The sequence below is a fragment of the Mobula hypostoma genome, chromosome 10 (assembly GCF_963921235.1).
Source record: "Mobula hypostoma chromosome 10, sMobHyp1.1, whole genome shotgun sequence".
Lineage (NCBI taxonomy): Eukaryota > Metazoa > Chordata > Chondrichthyes > Myliobatiformes > Myliobatidae > Mobula > Mobula hypostoma.
Window position 1 is genome coordinate 115,891,758 of NC_086106.1, and position 18,979 is coordinate 115,910,736.

General features: G+C 38.0%; 1 protein-coding gene across 3 annotated transcripts in view; it reads left to right on the forward strand.

Annotated features, from left to right (window-relative positions):
- The window catches only part of ar (androgen receptor), a 217,413-nt gene that overhangs the window by 144,940 nt on the left and 53,494 nt on the right, over positions 1-18,979 (forward strand). For 2 of the 3 annotated variants that reach the window (XM_063061070.1, XM_063061072.1), the window contains exon 5: positions 17,046-17,190. The exons of the other annotated variant lie outside the window; for it this stretch is intronic. In XM_063061070.1, the coding sequence (XP_062917140.1) occupies positions 17,046-17,190 (145 nt within the window). The remainder of the gene's footprint in view (positions 1-17,045; positions 17,191-18,979) is intronic. 3 annotated transcript variants of the gene reach the window in all.

The window sequence follows — 18,979 nt, forward strand, 5'->3', positions numbered from 1 at the left end:
TTTCTGCAGCCCTGACACTATCTCTGATCAACAGTGCCACCCTCCCACCTCTTTTGCCTCCCTCCCTGTCATTTCTGAACTACCTGAAGCCTGGCATTTGAATTAGCCATTCCTGCCCCTGCACCATCCAAGTCTCTGTAATGGCCACAACATCATAGCTCCAAGTGCTGATCCACGCTCTAAGCTCATCCACTTTATTCAAAATACTCCTCGCATTAAAATAGACACATCCCAAACCATTGGTCTGAGTGCGTCCCTTCTTTATCACCTACCTATCCTCCCTTTCGCTCTGTCTCCAAGCTTTCTCTATTTGTGAGCCAACCTCCCTTTCCTCCGTCACTTCAGTTCGGTTCCCACCTCCCAACAATTCTAGTTTAAACTTTACCCAGTAGCCTTTACAAACCTCCCCGCCAGGATATTGGTCCCCCTCAGATTCAAGTGCCACCCGTCGTTTTTGTACAGGTCACACCTGCCCCAGATATGGTGCAACTAGACTGTGCAGTGCTAAGTTTCATTAATGTGTCAACTACTATGTGGGTGTTATACAAACATTTACCAACAAAATCAACACAGCATATTCCTACAACATTAATGTTATCCAAGCACAGGTTTTGGGAAGAAGTTGTTCTCTCAGTGTGCACCAGAAAAAAATATTTGCATGTACATGGTGACTTCAGAAGCATTGGTTATGGTTATTGGAAGTCAGTTATCTGGGCTCCATGATATTGCTTCAGAATTCTTAGGGCCATGTTTATAGCCCAACCAGCTTCAATTGCCATTCAGTAATCAATGTTCCATCATTAGCAATCATTGATTACCAATTTGACACGGTTTGCAGCAACTCAAAGTGAAAAGTTATTTCCATATGCAGTTACAGAATAGTTACTTCCCACAAGTCATCAGGCTGATCAATGCCTCCACCCAGTATCCCACCCCACTACCCCATCCCAACCTATCATCACTTTATGTACATATAATCAGCCTATATACAGAGGAAAACAGTTACTTGTACATTGCGTTTTATAGGATTGTCATCTGCAGCTTATAGAACAGTGGTGCATAGTAGAGCAAAAGTACAATGCCTGGATTGCTCTGGAGGATTTCTGCAATACTCAGCAAGGCAGTTCTTAGATTACTGCACACTCTGATATAGTATATATTGTTGATATTTTGAGACTTCAGCTCTTGTCATTATAAGGGTATTGTGGGGAAGGAAAAAGCAATCTTGTTAATCCATTTCTGGCTATGATTTCAGAAAAGAGTACTTCAGGCTATGATCCAAAAACCCCCTTCAGCATCTTCCCTACCCTCCATTGTTCACCAAAACAATCCACTTAAACATGTCCATGTCCAAACCATAGAGCAGTATGGTGATGCTATTGCAGCGGCAGCAATCCAGTTTGATACCTCCGCTGTCTGTAATGGGATTCCTCATACATTCCAAAGATGTACAGGGTAGTAGGTTAATTGGTCACATGGATGTAATTAGAAAGGTTGGCTCTATAATAGAAGTCAAATTGGACACACTGGAGGCTGTGGTAGAACAAAAGACCCTACGGAAAATCTTAGCAATCCTGGACAATGTTTCTCACCCTCTGCATGTCACTTTGGCTGAACAGAGTACTTTTAGTAATAGACTAAGACAACCGTGCTGCTTCAAAGAGTGTTATATGAGGTCATTCTTACCCTTGGTCATTTGACTCATTATAGAGTTACCTATAGCTAGGGAACTGTCTGAGGTAACTTGTTTTTTTTATTCTTTCTTACTTCTCTTCAAATATTTGTATATCTCTGAACTTGTAATGCTACTGTACCGCTGTAATTTCTTTTGGGATCAATGAAGTATCTATCTAATAGGGCAGTGTGAGCTCGTTGGGCTGGAAGTGTTTGTTGATGTCTGTTGTGGTAATTTACCTATAGCCTGGTTCTGTATCTCTATATAAATCATCTCTTTGTTAATAATAGTAGAAAAGTAACAAATGCAGACAGACCATGTAGCTCAGAGAATCTTGTAAAAGTTGGTGGGATCTTGACAAGACTGCAAAGATATTTCAGATACAGAATAATAAACATTATTGTTATTTGCTGGATGATTTAGTATTGTAAAGGCTTAAACCAAAGACGAACCAGCAGAAGACTCTGCAACTTAGACCAGAACAAGCAAAACATTAGCAGAAATTACAACCACCATAGAAATGCCACAGTGTTACAGTGAAGTAAAGCGAATTAGAGGCATGCAAGACAAGTTGGCCAAAGTTGATTGGAAGGGGACACTAGCGGGGATGACAGCAAAACAGCAGTGGCTGGAGTTTCTGGGGATAATTCTGAAGGTGCAGGATAGATCATCTCAAAGATGAACAAGTCTTCTAAAAGGAGGGTGAGGCAACAATGGCAGATGGGAAAACATCAACAAAAAGCAGAGGGCTTACAATATAGCAAAAATTAGTGTGAAGTTAGAGGGTATTAGGAAGCTTTTAAAAACCAACAGAAGGCAACTAAAAAACCATAAGGAAAGAAAAGTTGAAATATGAATTGATTGAATTGACTTCTACTTACATCCTTCATATACATGAGTAAAAATCTTTGTTATGTCTCTGTCTAAATGTGCAAATATAGTGATTTATAATAAATGTTATGTACAACAGGAGAGTCAATATAACATAGAAATACAGTTGCGTCAGCATGAATTAAGCAGTTGGATGGCCTGGTGGAAGAAGCTGTCCCGGAGCTTGTTGGTCCTGGCTATTATGCTGCAGTACCATTTCCCATTTGGTCGCTGGCTGCTTGACCATGGTTTTCGGTCGGGCGCCAACTGCTTGAAGAGATTCAGCAGGGGTTGGGCGCCCGGTGCTCAGCCGGGGGCCGTGGTCGAATGGTCGGCGACTTGGGCCAGCTCCCCCACCGGACTTAGCCTGGTGAGGAGGGTGTGAGGACACCCAGCAGGACTAAAATAAACAAGACCTGACAAAGGGCGGATGAGCTCCTTGTGAGCCAACATCCATCTTCTGTGTAAGAGATTAAAGCCTCACCACGTATCTACAAATTGTGTGCTTTCCTTTTTAAGTCTTTTTATTAATTTTCAAAAATTATAAAATCAATAACAAAGTTGGTACAAAGAGATTGGAATAATCTTCATCAGCATATACAAAAAGGATTTGAAGTAACATAGGAATAATAGACTTCTAAACTCATAATGAAACCAGTCATAAAAAAAGAAATAGAATGAAAAAAATATATATATATAAAAACAGAAAAAAATCCCCAAAAGAAAAAGAGGGAAAAAAAACCCCCAAAAAAACAGAACAAAACAGGGCTCGACAACTATCTTGAATCAGACACGTTCAATAGTGTCGTCAACTCCGCTCCTCTATTCATATAATTTAGGTTAGAAAAAAAAAGATTTGGAAAGGTCAGATTACATCATATGAAAATGTTGCATAAAAGGTTTCCAAGTTTCTTCAAATTTAACCAAAGGGTCAAAAATATCACTTCTAATTTTTTTCTAAATTTAAACGTAATATAGTTTGAGAAAACCATTGGAAAGTAGTAGGAGGGTTGATTTCCTTCCAGTTCAACAAAATAGATGTTTTAGCCATTAAAGTAACAAATGCTATCATCCGACAGGCTGAAGAAGACAAAGATCTGTGTTCTACCATTGGCAATCCAAAAATTGCCGTAATAGGATGGGGTTTTAAATCAAAACATAGAACTATTGAAATAATATCAAAAATATCTTTCCAATATTTTTCCAAAAGAGGAAAGGACCAAAACATATGAGTTAAAGAAGCCACTTCAGAGTGACATCTATCACAAGTAGGGTTTATATGGGAATAAAAACGAGCTAGTTTATCTTTGGACATATGGGCTCTATGTACTACTTTAAATTGTATTGATGTATGTTTAGCACATACAGAAGAAGTATCAACTAATTGAAAAATTTTATCCCATTTCTCTATAGGTAGACAAAGTTGAAGTTCCCTTTCCCATTCGTTTTTAATTTTATCAGATATATTTGGCTGTAATTTAATAATTATATCATAAATAATTGCTATTAATCCTTTCTGAAAAGGATTTAAACCTAAAATTTTATCAGTAATGCCAGTAGGATTTGAAGTCGGGAAGGTAGGCAACGTAGTATTTTTAAAAAATTCTTATTTATAAATATCTTTAAAAAAATTAGATCTAGGTAAATCAAATTTCTTAGATAACTGTTCAAAAAACATTAAACAGTTATCCAGAAATAAATCACGAAAATGTATTATACCTTTTGTTTTCCATATCAAAAAGGCTTGGTCCATTACCGAGGGTTGAAAAAAGAAATTAGATATAATAGGACTTGATAACATAAATTCCCATTCAGGCCAAAAAATTTACGAAATTGAAACCATATTCGCAATGTATGTTTAACTATAGGGTTAAATGTTTGTTTATTCAATTTGGATAGTACAAAAGGAAATGAAGTTCCTAAAATGGAAGCTAAAGAAAACCCTTGTACAGATTGGCCTTCAAGGTTTACCCAATATGGGCTTGGAGTTATATTCCAATCTTGCATCCAAAATATTAAATATTGAATATTAATTGCCCAATAATAAAATCTTAGGTTAGGCAATGCCAAACCACCTTCTTTCTTAGATTTCTGTAAGTATTTTTTTTACTTAATCTGGGATTTTTATTTTGCCATATATAAGAGGAAATTTTAGAATCAGTAGTATCAAAGAAGGACTTAGGAATAAAAATTGGTATCGTTTGAAATAAATATAAAAATTTAGGTAAAATGATCATTTTAACAGCATTGATTCGGCCAATCAATGATAGAGACACTGGGGACCACTTAGTAATCAGTTGTTTAACCTGATTAATTAATGGTAAAAGGTTAAAATTGAATAGATCCTTATGTCTCTTAGTAATTTTAACTCCTAAATAAGTAAAATAGTCAGTACTCACTCTAAATGGAGTGTTTCTGTAAGTGGGAACCTGCATATTTAATGGAAAAAGTTCACTCTTACCTAGGTTCAATTTATAACCAGAGAAACTACTAAACTGAGCAAGCAAAGTTAATACTGCCGGAATAGATTTTCCTGGTTTAGAAATATATAATAGTAGATCATCTGCATATAGTGATAATTTATGAGTCTCATTTCCACGGGTAATGCCAAATATATTAGGGGAGTCACGAATAGCAATAGCTAGTGGTTCCAAAGCAATGTCAAATAGTAGTGGACTAAGAGGACAGCCCTGCCCAGTACCACGGAATAGATGAAAAAGAGGGGATCTTTGGTTGTTAGTAAATACTGAAGCCAAAGGGGTAAGATATATACAGTTTAATCCAAGATATAAATATCAAACTAAAATTAAATTTCTCAAGGGTGTTAAATAAATATGTCCATTTAACTCTGTCAAAAGCTTTCTCAGCATCCAATGAAATAACACATTCTGGAATTTTGGGTGAAAGCATATAAACAATATTCATTCATTTCCTAATATTAAAAAACAAGTAAGGATTTTTAATAAATCCAGTCTGATCAGCAGAAATAATTTGAGGTAATACATTCTCCAATCTTTTTGCCAGTATTTTAGAAAAAATCTTAGAGTCCACATTCAGCAAAGATATAGGCCTATAAGATGCACATTCAGTGGGGTCCTTTTTTAAGAATTTGGGAAATAAAAGCTCGATAAAAAGATTGTGGTAATTTACCTATAGATACTGCATCCATAAAAGCACTACATAGCCAAGGAGTCAGCGTAGTAGAGAAAAATTTTAAAAATTCTACTGTAAATCCGTCTGGGCTAGGTGCTTTACCTGAATTCATCGAAAAAAATAGCATTCTTTATTTCCTCTACTGTAATAGGTACATCTTGCTTTGGACGTTCATTAAATGATAATTTTGGAATATTCAATTTCTTAAAAAATTCAGGTATTATAGTAGAGTCATCAGGAAATTCTGATTGATATAAGGAGGTATAGGATTCTTGAAAGGATTTATTAATCTCATCATGGTCAACTGAAAGTGCCATCTTGTTTACGAATCTTAAGAATCTGTCATTTAACTGAGGCTGATTTCAATTGATTAGCTAGAAGTTTCCCAGTTTTTTCACCATGTATATAAAATTAACTCTTAGTTTTGATTAACTGACTTTCAATTGAAGAGGATAATAAGAGATTATGTTCCATTTGAAGTTCAACTCTCTGTTTATAAAGTTCCTGATTAGGAGCTATAGAATATTTCTTATCAATTTCTTTAATCTTGTCAACCAGTTTAAGTATTTCCTTATTGGTTCACTTTTTTAATCCAGCAGTATATGAAATAATTTGTCCATGAATATATGCTTTAAAAGTATCCCAAAGTGTCCCACTGGAAATATCCTCTGTAGAATTCATTGTAAAGAAGAAATTAATCTGTTCCTCCATAAATCTAGCAAAATCTGAATCTTGAAATAAAGTGGTATTAAAACGCCATTGTCTAGAGTTAGTAAATGTATCCCTTAAGTTAATAAATTATTTCAACGGTGCATGGTCAGAAACAGCAATAGAATCATACTTGCAACCAGTAACAAGAGGAATTAATGGAGAGTTGTTAAAAAAAATAGTCAATTATTGAATAGTGCTGATATACATGTGAAAAAAATGAGAACTCTTTCTCATTAGGATGTAAGAATCTTCAAATTTCTGAGATTCCAGAGTCAGTCATAAAAGAGTTAATAAGGGTAGCCGATTTGTTTGGAAGTACTTGATTGGACTTGGATCTATCCATCAAAGGGTTTAAACAACAGTTGAAGTCTCCACCCATAATCAGCATATAGTCATTTAAATTAGGAAGAGATGTAAAGAGATTCTTAAAAAAATCAGGACAGTCAACATTTGGGGCATAAACATTAAGCATAGCAACTTTTTTGTTCAATAGCAATCCAGTAATTAACAAAAATCTGCCATTGGGATCTGAAATTGTCTCATAATGCAGAAATGAAACTGACAGATCTATAAAAATAGAAACACCTTTACTTTAGCCTGTGAGTTCAAGTGGTACTGCTTTCCCTTCCAGAATCTTAAAAAAAGCACTGATTATCCTCTTTCCGGACATGAGTTTCTTGTACAAAAATAATCTGAGCATTCGTCCTATGGAATACTTCAAAATGTTTCTTCTGTTTAATCGGGTGGTTTAAGCCATTTGTATTCCAAGAAACCAAATTAATAATTTTATCCATCGTAATGAGCTCAAGTATAAGGTATGTAAAGGATTAACCAGAGTACAGACTCATGACTTCGGAAGAGGAAAAAAGGTCCAAAGAGGAACCGGAAGTTACGACATTTCAGACATTTTGGTAGTTTCAGGTCAGCCCATTTAAAAAGCAAAGATGAAATAAAAATAAGAACAAAAATACCAACCACCTCCCACAAAAACCAAGAAGAAAGCCAGGCAGTGGCCAATGCTAAATCTAAAGCTAACCCTACCCCCATCTTTCCAGAAGGCAACCCAAAAGAAATATGTTTATCAAAAAAGATACCACCCATATTCAAAAAAAAGTAAAAAGTAGCTATAACGGTAATAAACAGCTTAAAACGATTATAAGCATCAAATAGTTCCTTCTTGCTCATATTTTGAAGAACATCAAATGTTAGATCTTATTACTATATTAATTTTTCATGTATAAATGATCGGAAGTGACGTTTGAGACAGAAAGGATTCTGGGGAGAAGAAGAAAACAATCCACCATTTTAAAATATAATACTCCAGTAACATTTCAAAAAGAAAACCAACATTAAAATTGTAATTAAATAACTTTCAAAAAGTATTAAGAGTAAGATATACAAGATCACTAACAGAAAAGCATCATATCATTTAACAATATAAAGCGAACCTACACTGCAAGATCAAAGGGAAAAAAACCCCTCGAACGATACAAATCAGAGATGAGAGAAAAAAACAAAGCGATACATTAGTTAATCCTCCACAGAGGGAGACAGATTGTTAAGGAAACTTTGGGCTTCCATCGGATTTTTAAACAGGCTACGCGAGTTGTCTGACATAACCACTCTCGGACAGGCTGGAAACAGTAACGCTATTTTATAGCCCCGATGATAAAGTTCTGCCATCTGAGGTTTAAAAGCCATCCGTTTTTTTCAGTACGTCTTGGCTGTAGCCTTCAACAATTCTGAACTTGAATTCTTGAAATTTGATCATACCTTCCTTCTGAGCAGCTCGAGTAACTCGTTCCTTAGCGTGGACATAATGAAACCGAATAATGATTGGTCTCGGTCTGGCCACATTCGCTGGATTAAAACGAAATGAACGATGTGCGCCATCTAATAGCGGGGGCTCCTCCAATATATCGGAACCAAACACATCCATTAGCAATTTAGAGAAATATTTGGTAGGATCTCCCATCTCAACATCTTCAGGAAAACCGATTATTCGCAAATTCTGTCGTCGACGATTTTCAAGATCGATAGTCTTAGCTTGATAACGTTCCAATTGCTGAGTTACCGAAGTTAAACATTTTCAAGAGTTTTAATTTTTCTATCCCTTTTGCAGCCATCTTCATCTAGTTCCGAGATTCTGACTTGATGTTGATCTAGTTCACATCTGAATATTCTTGAATCTCGTTGCATCAACTTCAAGACTTCTTCAATTGTGGTGAGCCTTCAATTAACTGTATCTTCTAGAAGTTTCTTCATTAGTTCCATAGTTTCCGGAACTTCCTTCGCTGTTCCAGGATCACCATCTTTTTTTTCCATCCCCGCCGGGACCTTTTCCGTTTTTAGCTTCTCGTCCTCTGGTGTACATTTTTAGTAAGTAAAAGTCAAAGTTGGATGATATATTTGTAGTATAATTCGTTTAGTGTCGGTATAGGTAAAGTAAATAAGAGTGATTACGTGTAAAAATGTAAAGGGTATGGAGCGACGCCAAAGTACAGCTCACTCCATGAGTCCCCCTTCTGGAAAGTGAATTGTATGCTATGCACTTAATTAGAAGAGACATGATGAACTTGGGCGCTGCATCGTGTGCCTGGACCCGCCCAAGGCCTCTGCCTAAGGAAGAGCCGAGCTTGAAGAAGCGGCCACGGCTGAAGGCCAACACGGCCTCAGGCTCGAGTTCAGCGGGGTCGGCGGTGGGCAGTGCCAAGGCGGCCAGCGAAAACAAACTGGAGGAGAGGCTGTACTCGGTGCTGTCATAAGATCAAAGAAGATGGAGGTGCATAGCCGCTAATCCCGGATTCGGGACGGCACCCACTGACTGCCTGACTGACCATTTCCCATGTGGTTGGGATGACTAAGGTCTCCAATAATCCTTTGGGCCCTTTTTACACACCTGTCTTTGTAAATATCCTGAATAGTGCGAAGTTCACATCTACAGATGCGCTGGGCTATCCGCACCACTCTCTGCAGAGTCCTGTGATTGAGGGAAGTACAGTTCACATACCAGGCAGTGATGCAGCCAGTTAGGATGCTCTCAGTCGTGCCCCTATAGAAAGATTTTAGAATTTGGGAGGCCATACCAAACTACGTCAACAGTCTGAGGTGAAAGAGGTGCTGTTGTGCCTTTTTCACCACACAGCTGGTATGTACAGACCATGTGAGAGCCTCGGTGATGTTTATGCCAGGGAACTTAAAGCTGTTCACCCTGTTATCCGCAGATCCATTGATGTGTAGGGGTCTCCATTCCTCCTGTTGTCCACAACCAGCTCCTTTGTTTTTGCGACATTGAGGGAAAGGTTGTTTTCTTGACACCACTGCATCAGGTTGATGACTTCCTCTCTGTAGGCTGCCTCATTATTATTTGAGATTAGGGCAATCAATGTAGTGTCGTCAGCAAATTGAATTGGCAGATTGTGTTGCGGGTGGTGGCACAGTTATGAGTATGCAGAGAGTAAAGGAGGGGACTTTAGTACACAGTCTTAAGGGGCAGAGGCAAAGGAGTCCACTCTTACCACCTGCCGGTGATCTGACAGGAAGTTCAGGATCCAGCTACACAAGGCAGGGTGAAGGCCGAGGTGTCTGAGCTTGTTGAGTCTGGAGGGAATTATGGTGTTGAATGCTGAACTGTTGTCCAAGAACAGCATTCTGACATAAGAATCCTTCTTCTCCAGATGTGTAAGGACAGTGTGTAGAGCTGTGGCTGTTGCGTCATTTGTCAATCGGTTGTGTCGGTAGGCAAACTGTAGGAGGTCCAGTGTGGGTGGCAGCAAGCTGCAGATGTAGTCCTTGACCAGCCTCTCAAAGCATTTGCTTATTATTGAGCTGAGTGCGACAGGACGCCCAATCGTTCGGCCATGGTACCTTGGTCTTTTTAGGTACAGGGACAATGGTGGATGTTTTGAAGCAGAAGGGCACTCTACACTGGGAGAGGGAGAGATTAAAAATGTCTGTAAACACACCTGCCAGTTGTGCTGCGCACCTCCTGAGTACTCGCCCTGGGATGCCAGCTGGTCACATCATCTGCAGGTCTCCTCAGGGGCTCAGTATTGGCAATATCGAATCGAGCATAAAAAAGATTTAGCTCATCTGGGAAAGAGGCATCGATGTTGGACACTCCACTGCATTTAGCTTTGAAGTCTGCGATGGTGTGCAGACCTTGCCATAAGCTGCGTGTGTTGTTGGTGGAAAGTTGAGTCTGAATCTGGTCTGTGTATTGTTGTTTCGCTGCCTTGATGACTTTGCACTGATCATAGTTGTATTTCTTGAGCTCCTACTGATTACAAAAGTTTGTCAAATATATAAAGAGTAAAAGAAGCAGAGTGGATATCGGACCACTAGAAAATGATGCTGGAGAGGTAGTAATGGGGGACAAGGAAATGGTGGACAAACTTAAGCATTTTGCACCAGTCTTCACTATGGAAGACACTAGCAGTATGGCAGAAATTCAAGTGTTAGGGCAGAAATGTGCTGTTGTCTGAGAAGTCAAAATTAAAGGGCCAAAAAGAATTAAGAATGACTTCAATATTAATGAGTTGCATACAAAATATGGCTCAAAACATGGTTAATATACCCAGTCCTCAATTCCTTTTCTTTGCCAGTTCTGTGTTGCACTCCATACTCCTGATCTTGCAAAAACATAACATCTGCCTCATTAAGTACTTCCTATAATGTAACTTCTGCAACCCACTTGGGTCGAGAATTCCTGACATTTGCCATCCTGAGAAGAAATACCTAGACTTTTCAGTTTTATATGATAGCCCTCTTAACTACATAGTTGGCCAATGAATCCTGGGCGAGTGGGGAGGGTGGGTTGGAAATAAAAGGTGGAGGATAGAAGATAATAACTGGAAGCGAAGGTGCAATTGCTAGAACAGGGGTCAGCAACCTTTTTGCCTCTGTGGGCCGGATTGCGTATTAATGAGGAGACGATGGGCCAGATAAATGCCATAAAAAAACTTGAAATTTGGGAATTATCCATTTAAATACATCTAGTTATGTTTTGCGTCAAATTAATGAATAACACATGCTAGAAAATCATTTGTGCTTAACCAAAGATACTGATTAGTAATCAAAGAACTCAGTTTAGTTTTTCTGTCCCACCATTGCTGGTGCCCCATCAGTTGTGATGCCAATTAGCTTCGACACATTAAGTTTCATTTCTGACATCATTTTCAGCAAATCTTCAAAAATGTCTGCTCCAGTAACCGTGTCCTTAATTGAATAAATGCTTAAAAAATTTGAAAAGTTGAGGTCATTCCTCGCACAAACACTGCATGTTGAGCACTGCCTCTCAAGTCTGTACTCTCATCAAGCACAATTGAAAAAAATGCAATTCGTTGCAGGCATGCCTTAAACAACTTTTAACATCTGCTGACATTTCTTCAACTTGCCGTGTGATCATTCTTGCTGATAGATGCAAATAAAGATTTCTTTTCAGGACAAACAATATCCACCACTGCCAGTAAACTTTGTTTGACAAACTCTCCATTTGTAAAAGCATTCATCTTTTCTGCAATATGTTTTGAGACTTCATAGCTGGCACGGGTATTTTGTTCATTTTCACTTTTTTCGGCACTCAGAGTCTACCTTCCTGCGTTTTGCATTCATTGCCATTGGAATTCTTTTCTTTGATTTTATTTCAAAACACGTAGCACATGTAAATATCTGGATATTTAGCGTGGATTTCTTGTTAAAACACAGTGACGCTGTTTCTATTTACAAATTTGAACAATCCCATCTGAAAACCTGCACGTGCACGGGGAGTATCTAATACATATTAATAAGGTAGTCTGCCTTCCCGTCACTCATGTATACCAGTGTTTGGTTTGGAACAAAACGGAACCTGGGGCCAGTGTAACAAGACGCCATGCACGTCCATCATTGTGGTCGCATGAAACACTCAGAAAAAGGAAAAATCGCTCGTGGGCCGGATAAGCATAGTCTCTCAATATTTGCTCATGGGCCGGTCAAAGTACCTTCACGGGCCGTAGGTTGCCTACCCCTGTGCTAGAGTCTGCTAACTGAGGCAGGTGATGAGTGAAACCAGATTAAGGGGTGAGTGAGGAGTGGTCAAACCTGCTGGGGGACAGGATAGAAGAACCAGAAGGTGCAGAGTGAGGGCAGTAACATAGCCAGGCAGAGCCAGGTGAGGAAGGAAATGAAACTGTGACAGTTGGGAGAGAGAGGAATTGGAAGGAGAGTGATGGGAGCATGAGTGTGAAAGAACCAGTAGACACAGGTAATGATTAAGAGATGAAGTCCTTACAAGAGGTTTGGGTGCGAGGAATTGTAGTCAAGGTGGCAGTGGAAGTCAGTAGGTTTATAGTAAATGTCAGTGAATAGTTTGTTTTCTGAAATTGAGGCAGATCCAGAAAAGGGGGAGAGGTGTCTGGAATTGTAGAAATGAATTTGAGGGCAGAGTGGAAGTTTGGAGTGAAGCTGATAAAAGTGATGAGCTACCCAAGAGTGCAAGAGGCAACACCAATGCAAATTCATTTAGGGTTGATGCCAGAGTAGGTTTAAACTGGGACTGTAACATGTAGGCATTAAAAAGACAAACTTGGTGAGAGCCCTGTGAATACCTGTGGCTATGGCTTTAATTTGTAGCAAGTGCGAGGAATTGAAAGAGAAACTGAGGGTGAAAGCAAGTTCATACTAGTGGATGAGGGGAGTTGGTACTGTCCATCTTCCAGAAGGAAGCACAGGGCTTTGACCTTCTCAGCGGGTGGGGGGAGGGGAGGAAAGAGTAGGAAGGAGAGACAAACATTTATAAAGACTGGATCCCATGCTGAAAATGAGACAGGATGTCTCTTGGTGGGTTGGGAGTGGTGGTGAAGGATAACAGCAGCCAGATTTATGGCACAACAATTGACTCATGTACGGCAAGGCAGGGCAAAGTCTGTAGACAAGCAACAGTGATAGGCAACTTGATAACAGCATAGACTGCTGTTCAAGGATGATGCATTAGTCATAGTCATATTCATACTTTATTGATCCCGAGGGAAATTGATTTTCATTACAGTTGCCCCAACCAAGAAAAGAGTATAAATATATCAATATAAAACCATAAATAATTAAATAGTAATATGTAAATTATGCCAGGAAATAAGTCCAGGACCAGCCTATTGGCTCAGGGTGTCTGACCCTCCAAGGGAGGAGTTGTAATGTTTGATGGCCACAGGCAGAAATGATTTCCTATGACGCTCAGTGTTGCATCTTGGTGGAATGAGTCTCTGGCTGAATGTACTCCTGTGCCCAACCTGTACATTATGTAGTGGATGGGAGACATTGTTCAAGATGGCATGCAACTTGGACAGCATCCTCTTTTCAGACACCACCGTCAGGGAGTCTCCTGGTGCTCCTGGTGATTATCTCTCTGGTGCTAGGATCAAGGATGTGTTGGAGTAGGGATAGGACATTGTGAAAGGGGAGAGTGACTGCCAGATGGTGTGGTTCATATTGGTACCAATACCATAGGCAGGGTAAGAGACAAGGTCCTGAAAAGAGAATTTAGTGAGTTAAGTGGCTAGTTAAAAACCAGAACCGTAAAACAGGAGTTGTAAGTAGTGAAGATGATTGTGGAAGGATTCAGCAGTTTCAAGACCAGTTGCAAATGTGGGCAGAGAAATAACAGATGATGCTTAATCGAGATTAGTGAGGTGTTGTACTTTGGCTCATCAAATGCAAGAGAAATATAAATAGCTTTATCATCAGGAGTGCGAGCTTCTTGCTCTCTGAAAATGACAACAGTAGATAGGATGACAATGGCTACTTCCACTGGTTGGATGTTGAGTATGAACTAAGAAGGTGTTCCAGTCTTAATCTTAAACAGCAGTTGTTTTGTTACTTCCAAGCTCCTAATATCATTGGTCTAACTAGTCCACAGGTACAAATGTTTAAATAGAATGCTAATTTGACTCCCAAGTTATACAGTCAGAGAGATGCAGCATAGAGATGAGCCCTTTGGTCTATCATGCCTGTGCTGACTGACAGCCACATTTACATTAGTCCTACATTAATCCCATTTTATTATCATTCTCTCCCAAATTCTACCACACACTAACTTGGGGCAATTTATATTAGCTGTTTAACCTACCAACATGAATGCCTTAGGCATGTGGGAGAATACTCAAGTGCCCGGACAAAACGCAGAAATCTCCATGGAAGCCAGGATTCACTGCACCTATATCTATAAGAAGTTATGTTTTTCATAACAAAAAATCCTGAGCCTTTTGCAGAAAAAATTATGAATACTCATCAAAACGTATGTAGAATGGGCCATAACATATTAAGGAAAGTCAGTTTATTGTCATGGTATGGACACAATACTATGAGCAACCAAGAAATGGAGGCACCTAGCTTGTGACACTAATGGAAACTCTGCCTTCAGAACTGAGTTGTTTGTCTGGGTTCAGTGCAATACTACTGTTAAAGTACTTTCTCAATCTAAAAGGACTCCTTGAAAGCAAATATTATTTATCACTTAAATTTAATTACGGTATTACTTGGAAGTTAACACCATTCTTCCATTGTATATTGTTGATAATTTCACTCTTGGCATTATTCTCTTGCACTGATTTGGCAGTGACTCTATGGTCACACAAAATTCCTTTATACATGAAATCATAGACCTTGCTGGTTATTCTGTAAAACTGAAAGGATTGAGAATCGTAAAGTTGTTTATGATCAAATAATCCATCCATATGAAATAGTGGTTTCAGGCACCAGTTTGAGTGTTTTGATGTACTTGCTTTCAGCGTGTATCTATAGTTGGCATTTGGTATCATTTGCTGTATCTGCATATGATGACCTTTTCTGCTGCTGTTCTTGGACTTTTCATTAACTTTTAAATAAAGATGATATTAATGTACATACTTACAAATTGAAGGGTTTTTTTTGTACTTACCTACGGAATCCTGTGGTCACAAAGCCCATGGAAATGCTTTAAACTGTTGTTGCTTATTATGGGCACTGCAGTTTCCACAGGTTCCCTGAATGCCGTCAAAGCTTCATTTGATAACTCCTAAGGTTTAATGTAATTTGGGAATCCTATAAGTGTGAGAATAAATGGGGAAGACATAAAACAAGTACAGAACTTTTGCTGCTTAGGAAGCTGGGTGACATCAGATGGCAGGTGTGACTTGGACATCAAAAGAAGAATAGGGATGGCAAAAGACACCTTTACGAGAGTGAAGAGTATACTGACCAATACTAAACTAGGCATGACAACCCGCCTCAGAGTACTGAAATGTTACGTTTATCCAGTTATGTTATATGGCTCAGAATGTTGGACAATATCTAGTAACATGAGGAAACGAATTGTAGCAGCAGAGATGTGTTTTTTGAGGAGGATGCAAAGAATATCATGGACGAAACAAATATCTAACGAGGATGTCATGAACAGAGCAAACACAAAAAGAGAAATAATGTATGAGATCATGAAAAGGCAATGTAACTTCATTGGACATACGATTAGGAAAGAGGAGTTAGAATGCACGGTAATTATGGGAAAGGTTGAAGGGAAGAAAACAAGAGGAAGACAAAGACAAATGATGCTGGAGACAGCAGCCAGAGAACTGGAAATGAATACCAATGAATTGATCCACTTGACCCGAAACAGGAGTGTGTGGGCCATGGCAGTCAAAGCTCAAACTGGGCACGGCACCTGATGATGATAAGTGTTCAGAATTATTTCCCCTCACTCTTATTGGTCATTAACTCTTTGATGAAGTGTTGTCTCTACTGAATAATGTGTCTTTGATTTTTGATTGTACTTCAGTAGACAAGTTGTTGAAACTGTGGACAGTTCCAGTGCAGGTCTGGAAGAAGTCCAATGTATAAGGCCTGACTTTAGTGGGAATATGTACTTTTATAGGAACATCAATTGTTTCTAAAAGTCTTCAAGAGTTAATGCTTCCCTGTTAAATCTCTCAATCATCAGGTGCAACTCTACTATTATCAAACTAGGTAACTCAATGTATGGCATGTAAATTTGATATTCCCCACTGTTTCTATATGTGGCAAAGTTATGTTCAGATAGTTGCATTTCAGTCAAGAGTTTATTCTTTTCATTGCAAGCTCTGCAGCAGCATCCGTTCCGTGTGAGGTCACATATATTGAGCAAGCTATTTGTTTTTTATTCAATATAAAAATCCACTGAGATCTCCAGCTAATAGCCCCACTGCACAAAAGTCGCAAAATAAATTTAGTTTGCAGCAATATGGAAATCACCTGGCAGAGCAGCAAGGGAGCATATTTTATGCATCTAAAATTATTGGGGACATAACATACCTTGCAGAAGTGCTAAATTTTGTTTTCCAATGGTGAGCTCCCTTCAATCACTATGATATTTAAGTTGCTCAGAAAATGGCTTACAAGTTTGTTCAATGTTATTAAGATTTACCTACTTACAGTGGAGTAAATTCAAGCTGAGAATGGTGGTACTGTAATTTAACTCCAAGAATGGTTAAAATTGCACACCATGATCAGTACAAAAAGCATCATAACAGTTTATGCATTTGCACCATTAATAAATTGTCCTTAGTGCTAAGAAGCTCTGTTCTTTGCCAAGCTATGTACTGATCATTGCATACTGTAACATTATTTCAGCACAAGTGCTCCTTGTCTGCAGGTTTTCGCAATTTACATGTGGATGACCAAATGAATCTCATACAGTATTCGTGGATGGCAATTATGGTCTTCGCAATGGGATGGAGGTCCTATAGAATTGTCAATGCCAGAATGCTCTACTTTGCACCAGACTTGGTATTTAATGAGTAAGTGAACATATTTCTGGTAGGGGTGCCCAACTCAGGTTAAAATTAAATAATTTGTAAGTAATTCATGTTAATTTTTCAACCAAATCCTAAAAAAAATATTGGTGGTAGAAGTCTTCCTCTTTCTGAATAAGAAACGATTCACATCTGCTTAATTCCAAACTTATTATGTATGATTTGATCAGCCAGAATTTTAAGTTTGTTGTAACTTCCACGGGTGCTGGAATCTTGTTTCCTGTTGATGACTTCGGAAAACTGCTTCTTTCTTTTGCATTAGTTCCAATTCGACAGATAAAACAAGTAGCAAATGGTGGGCTATACTCTATTTTTATTTAATTGTGTTAAATTGAATGCTTTTTAAAAGGATGAAAATTATCACTATTGCTAATTATTTATTTTGATAAGAGTATAATTGCTGTATCCTTAATTTTAATGACTTTCATGAGTTTTTCATACAGTTTGAGGGGAAGACCAAAAAAACTAATTTATCAAGTATCTTTGAATACTGTAGATTAGAATTTTAACTAGTTGTGTTTAAAAACAGTTGACTACATAATGTCTGCAAATTTTGCAGATATGACTTGATTTAATTGTTCTGGGAAATTCTGTGGATCTAGTTTTTTTAATTGGTGATCTATTTTGTTCATGATAATCTTTGCTATTAAAATGTTAAACTGATTAAATTTAAGTATTTGTTGTTTAACATGTGCCAATTACAGGGAGGGTGACTTTCCTTGAAATTCTTAAGCAATGCCTTTTGCAATAAGCCCATTAAATGCAGCAGCCAATTTTCCTCTGCTTCACTACACAGCATTTCACAAGTTTCTTCAGGTTATGAAAAGTTCTATGTGGTAGGCTGTTTTTAACCTATTTACAATTTTTTTTAAACAGAGATATGGATACATTGTGCAAATGTGTAAAATTTTCTTTCCATGTCTAATTGTTTCACTTTGACAGTACATTGAAATGTCCAGCAAAGAATCAGTAATCTTTAGGAAAATAAATAGATAAGTTTTTCAGTTTACATGAAAATAGAATCTATTATATAAATTTAAATCATGTCAGTCTACAAGGAATGACATTATACTCAAAAGTCCACTGTGCAAATTCCTCAAGTTTATTTGATTGAACCTATATATCAAAATAGTGCTCCAAAATTAATATTTCTCGTGATTTAACATGAACTTCTTGGCTTCTCTTGGTATAGTACTCAAGTTGACTTTTGTGCTTAAGCATTTAATGTCTGAATTACTATTAAAATATTTAGTAACTTTCATTTATAGCTTAAACCAATGTGCAGTTGTTGCTTTCTGAATCAAAATAGTTTAATAGAAATTTTTAGAAGGAATTAAGGGACAGTTCATCATCACGTTTTCAACTGTGAGTAGTGCTTATTTAAAAAAAATCCTGAAAAATTGCAAGTGCACAGCGCATGCTTTGCTCTTCTCTTTTAAAAACAACTTTAAAAATCGCAGAATTGCCCACCATTGAAATCTTAACCATTTTTGGTCAGTTCTTAAATAACTTATGTTTTTTAAAAAGAACACCTTGGGTCTCCATCCTGCTGGCCACCAGAATGATAATAGCAAAGTGGACTTCCTTACTTCGTTATAAAGATCAGGCTGCAGAATCATATCTTCTTGACGTCTGGGGGTGGGGAACATTACTCACTAAAATTCTGCGTACACCTTAAGAGGCGGTCCTGTCTTAATTTGCTATGAGAAATGATGCATTTCAACAGCCTCAAAAATTATCAATGTGATGTTAGGAAATCAGATTAGACATCACT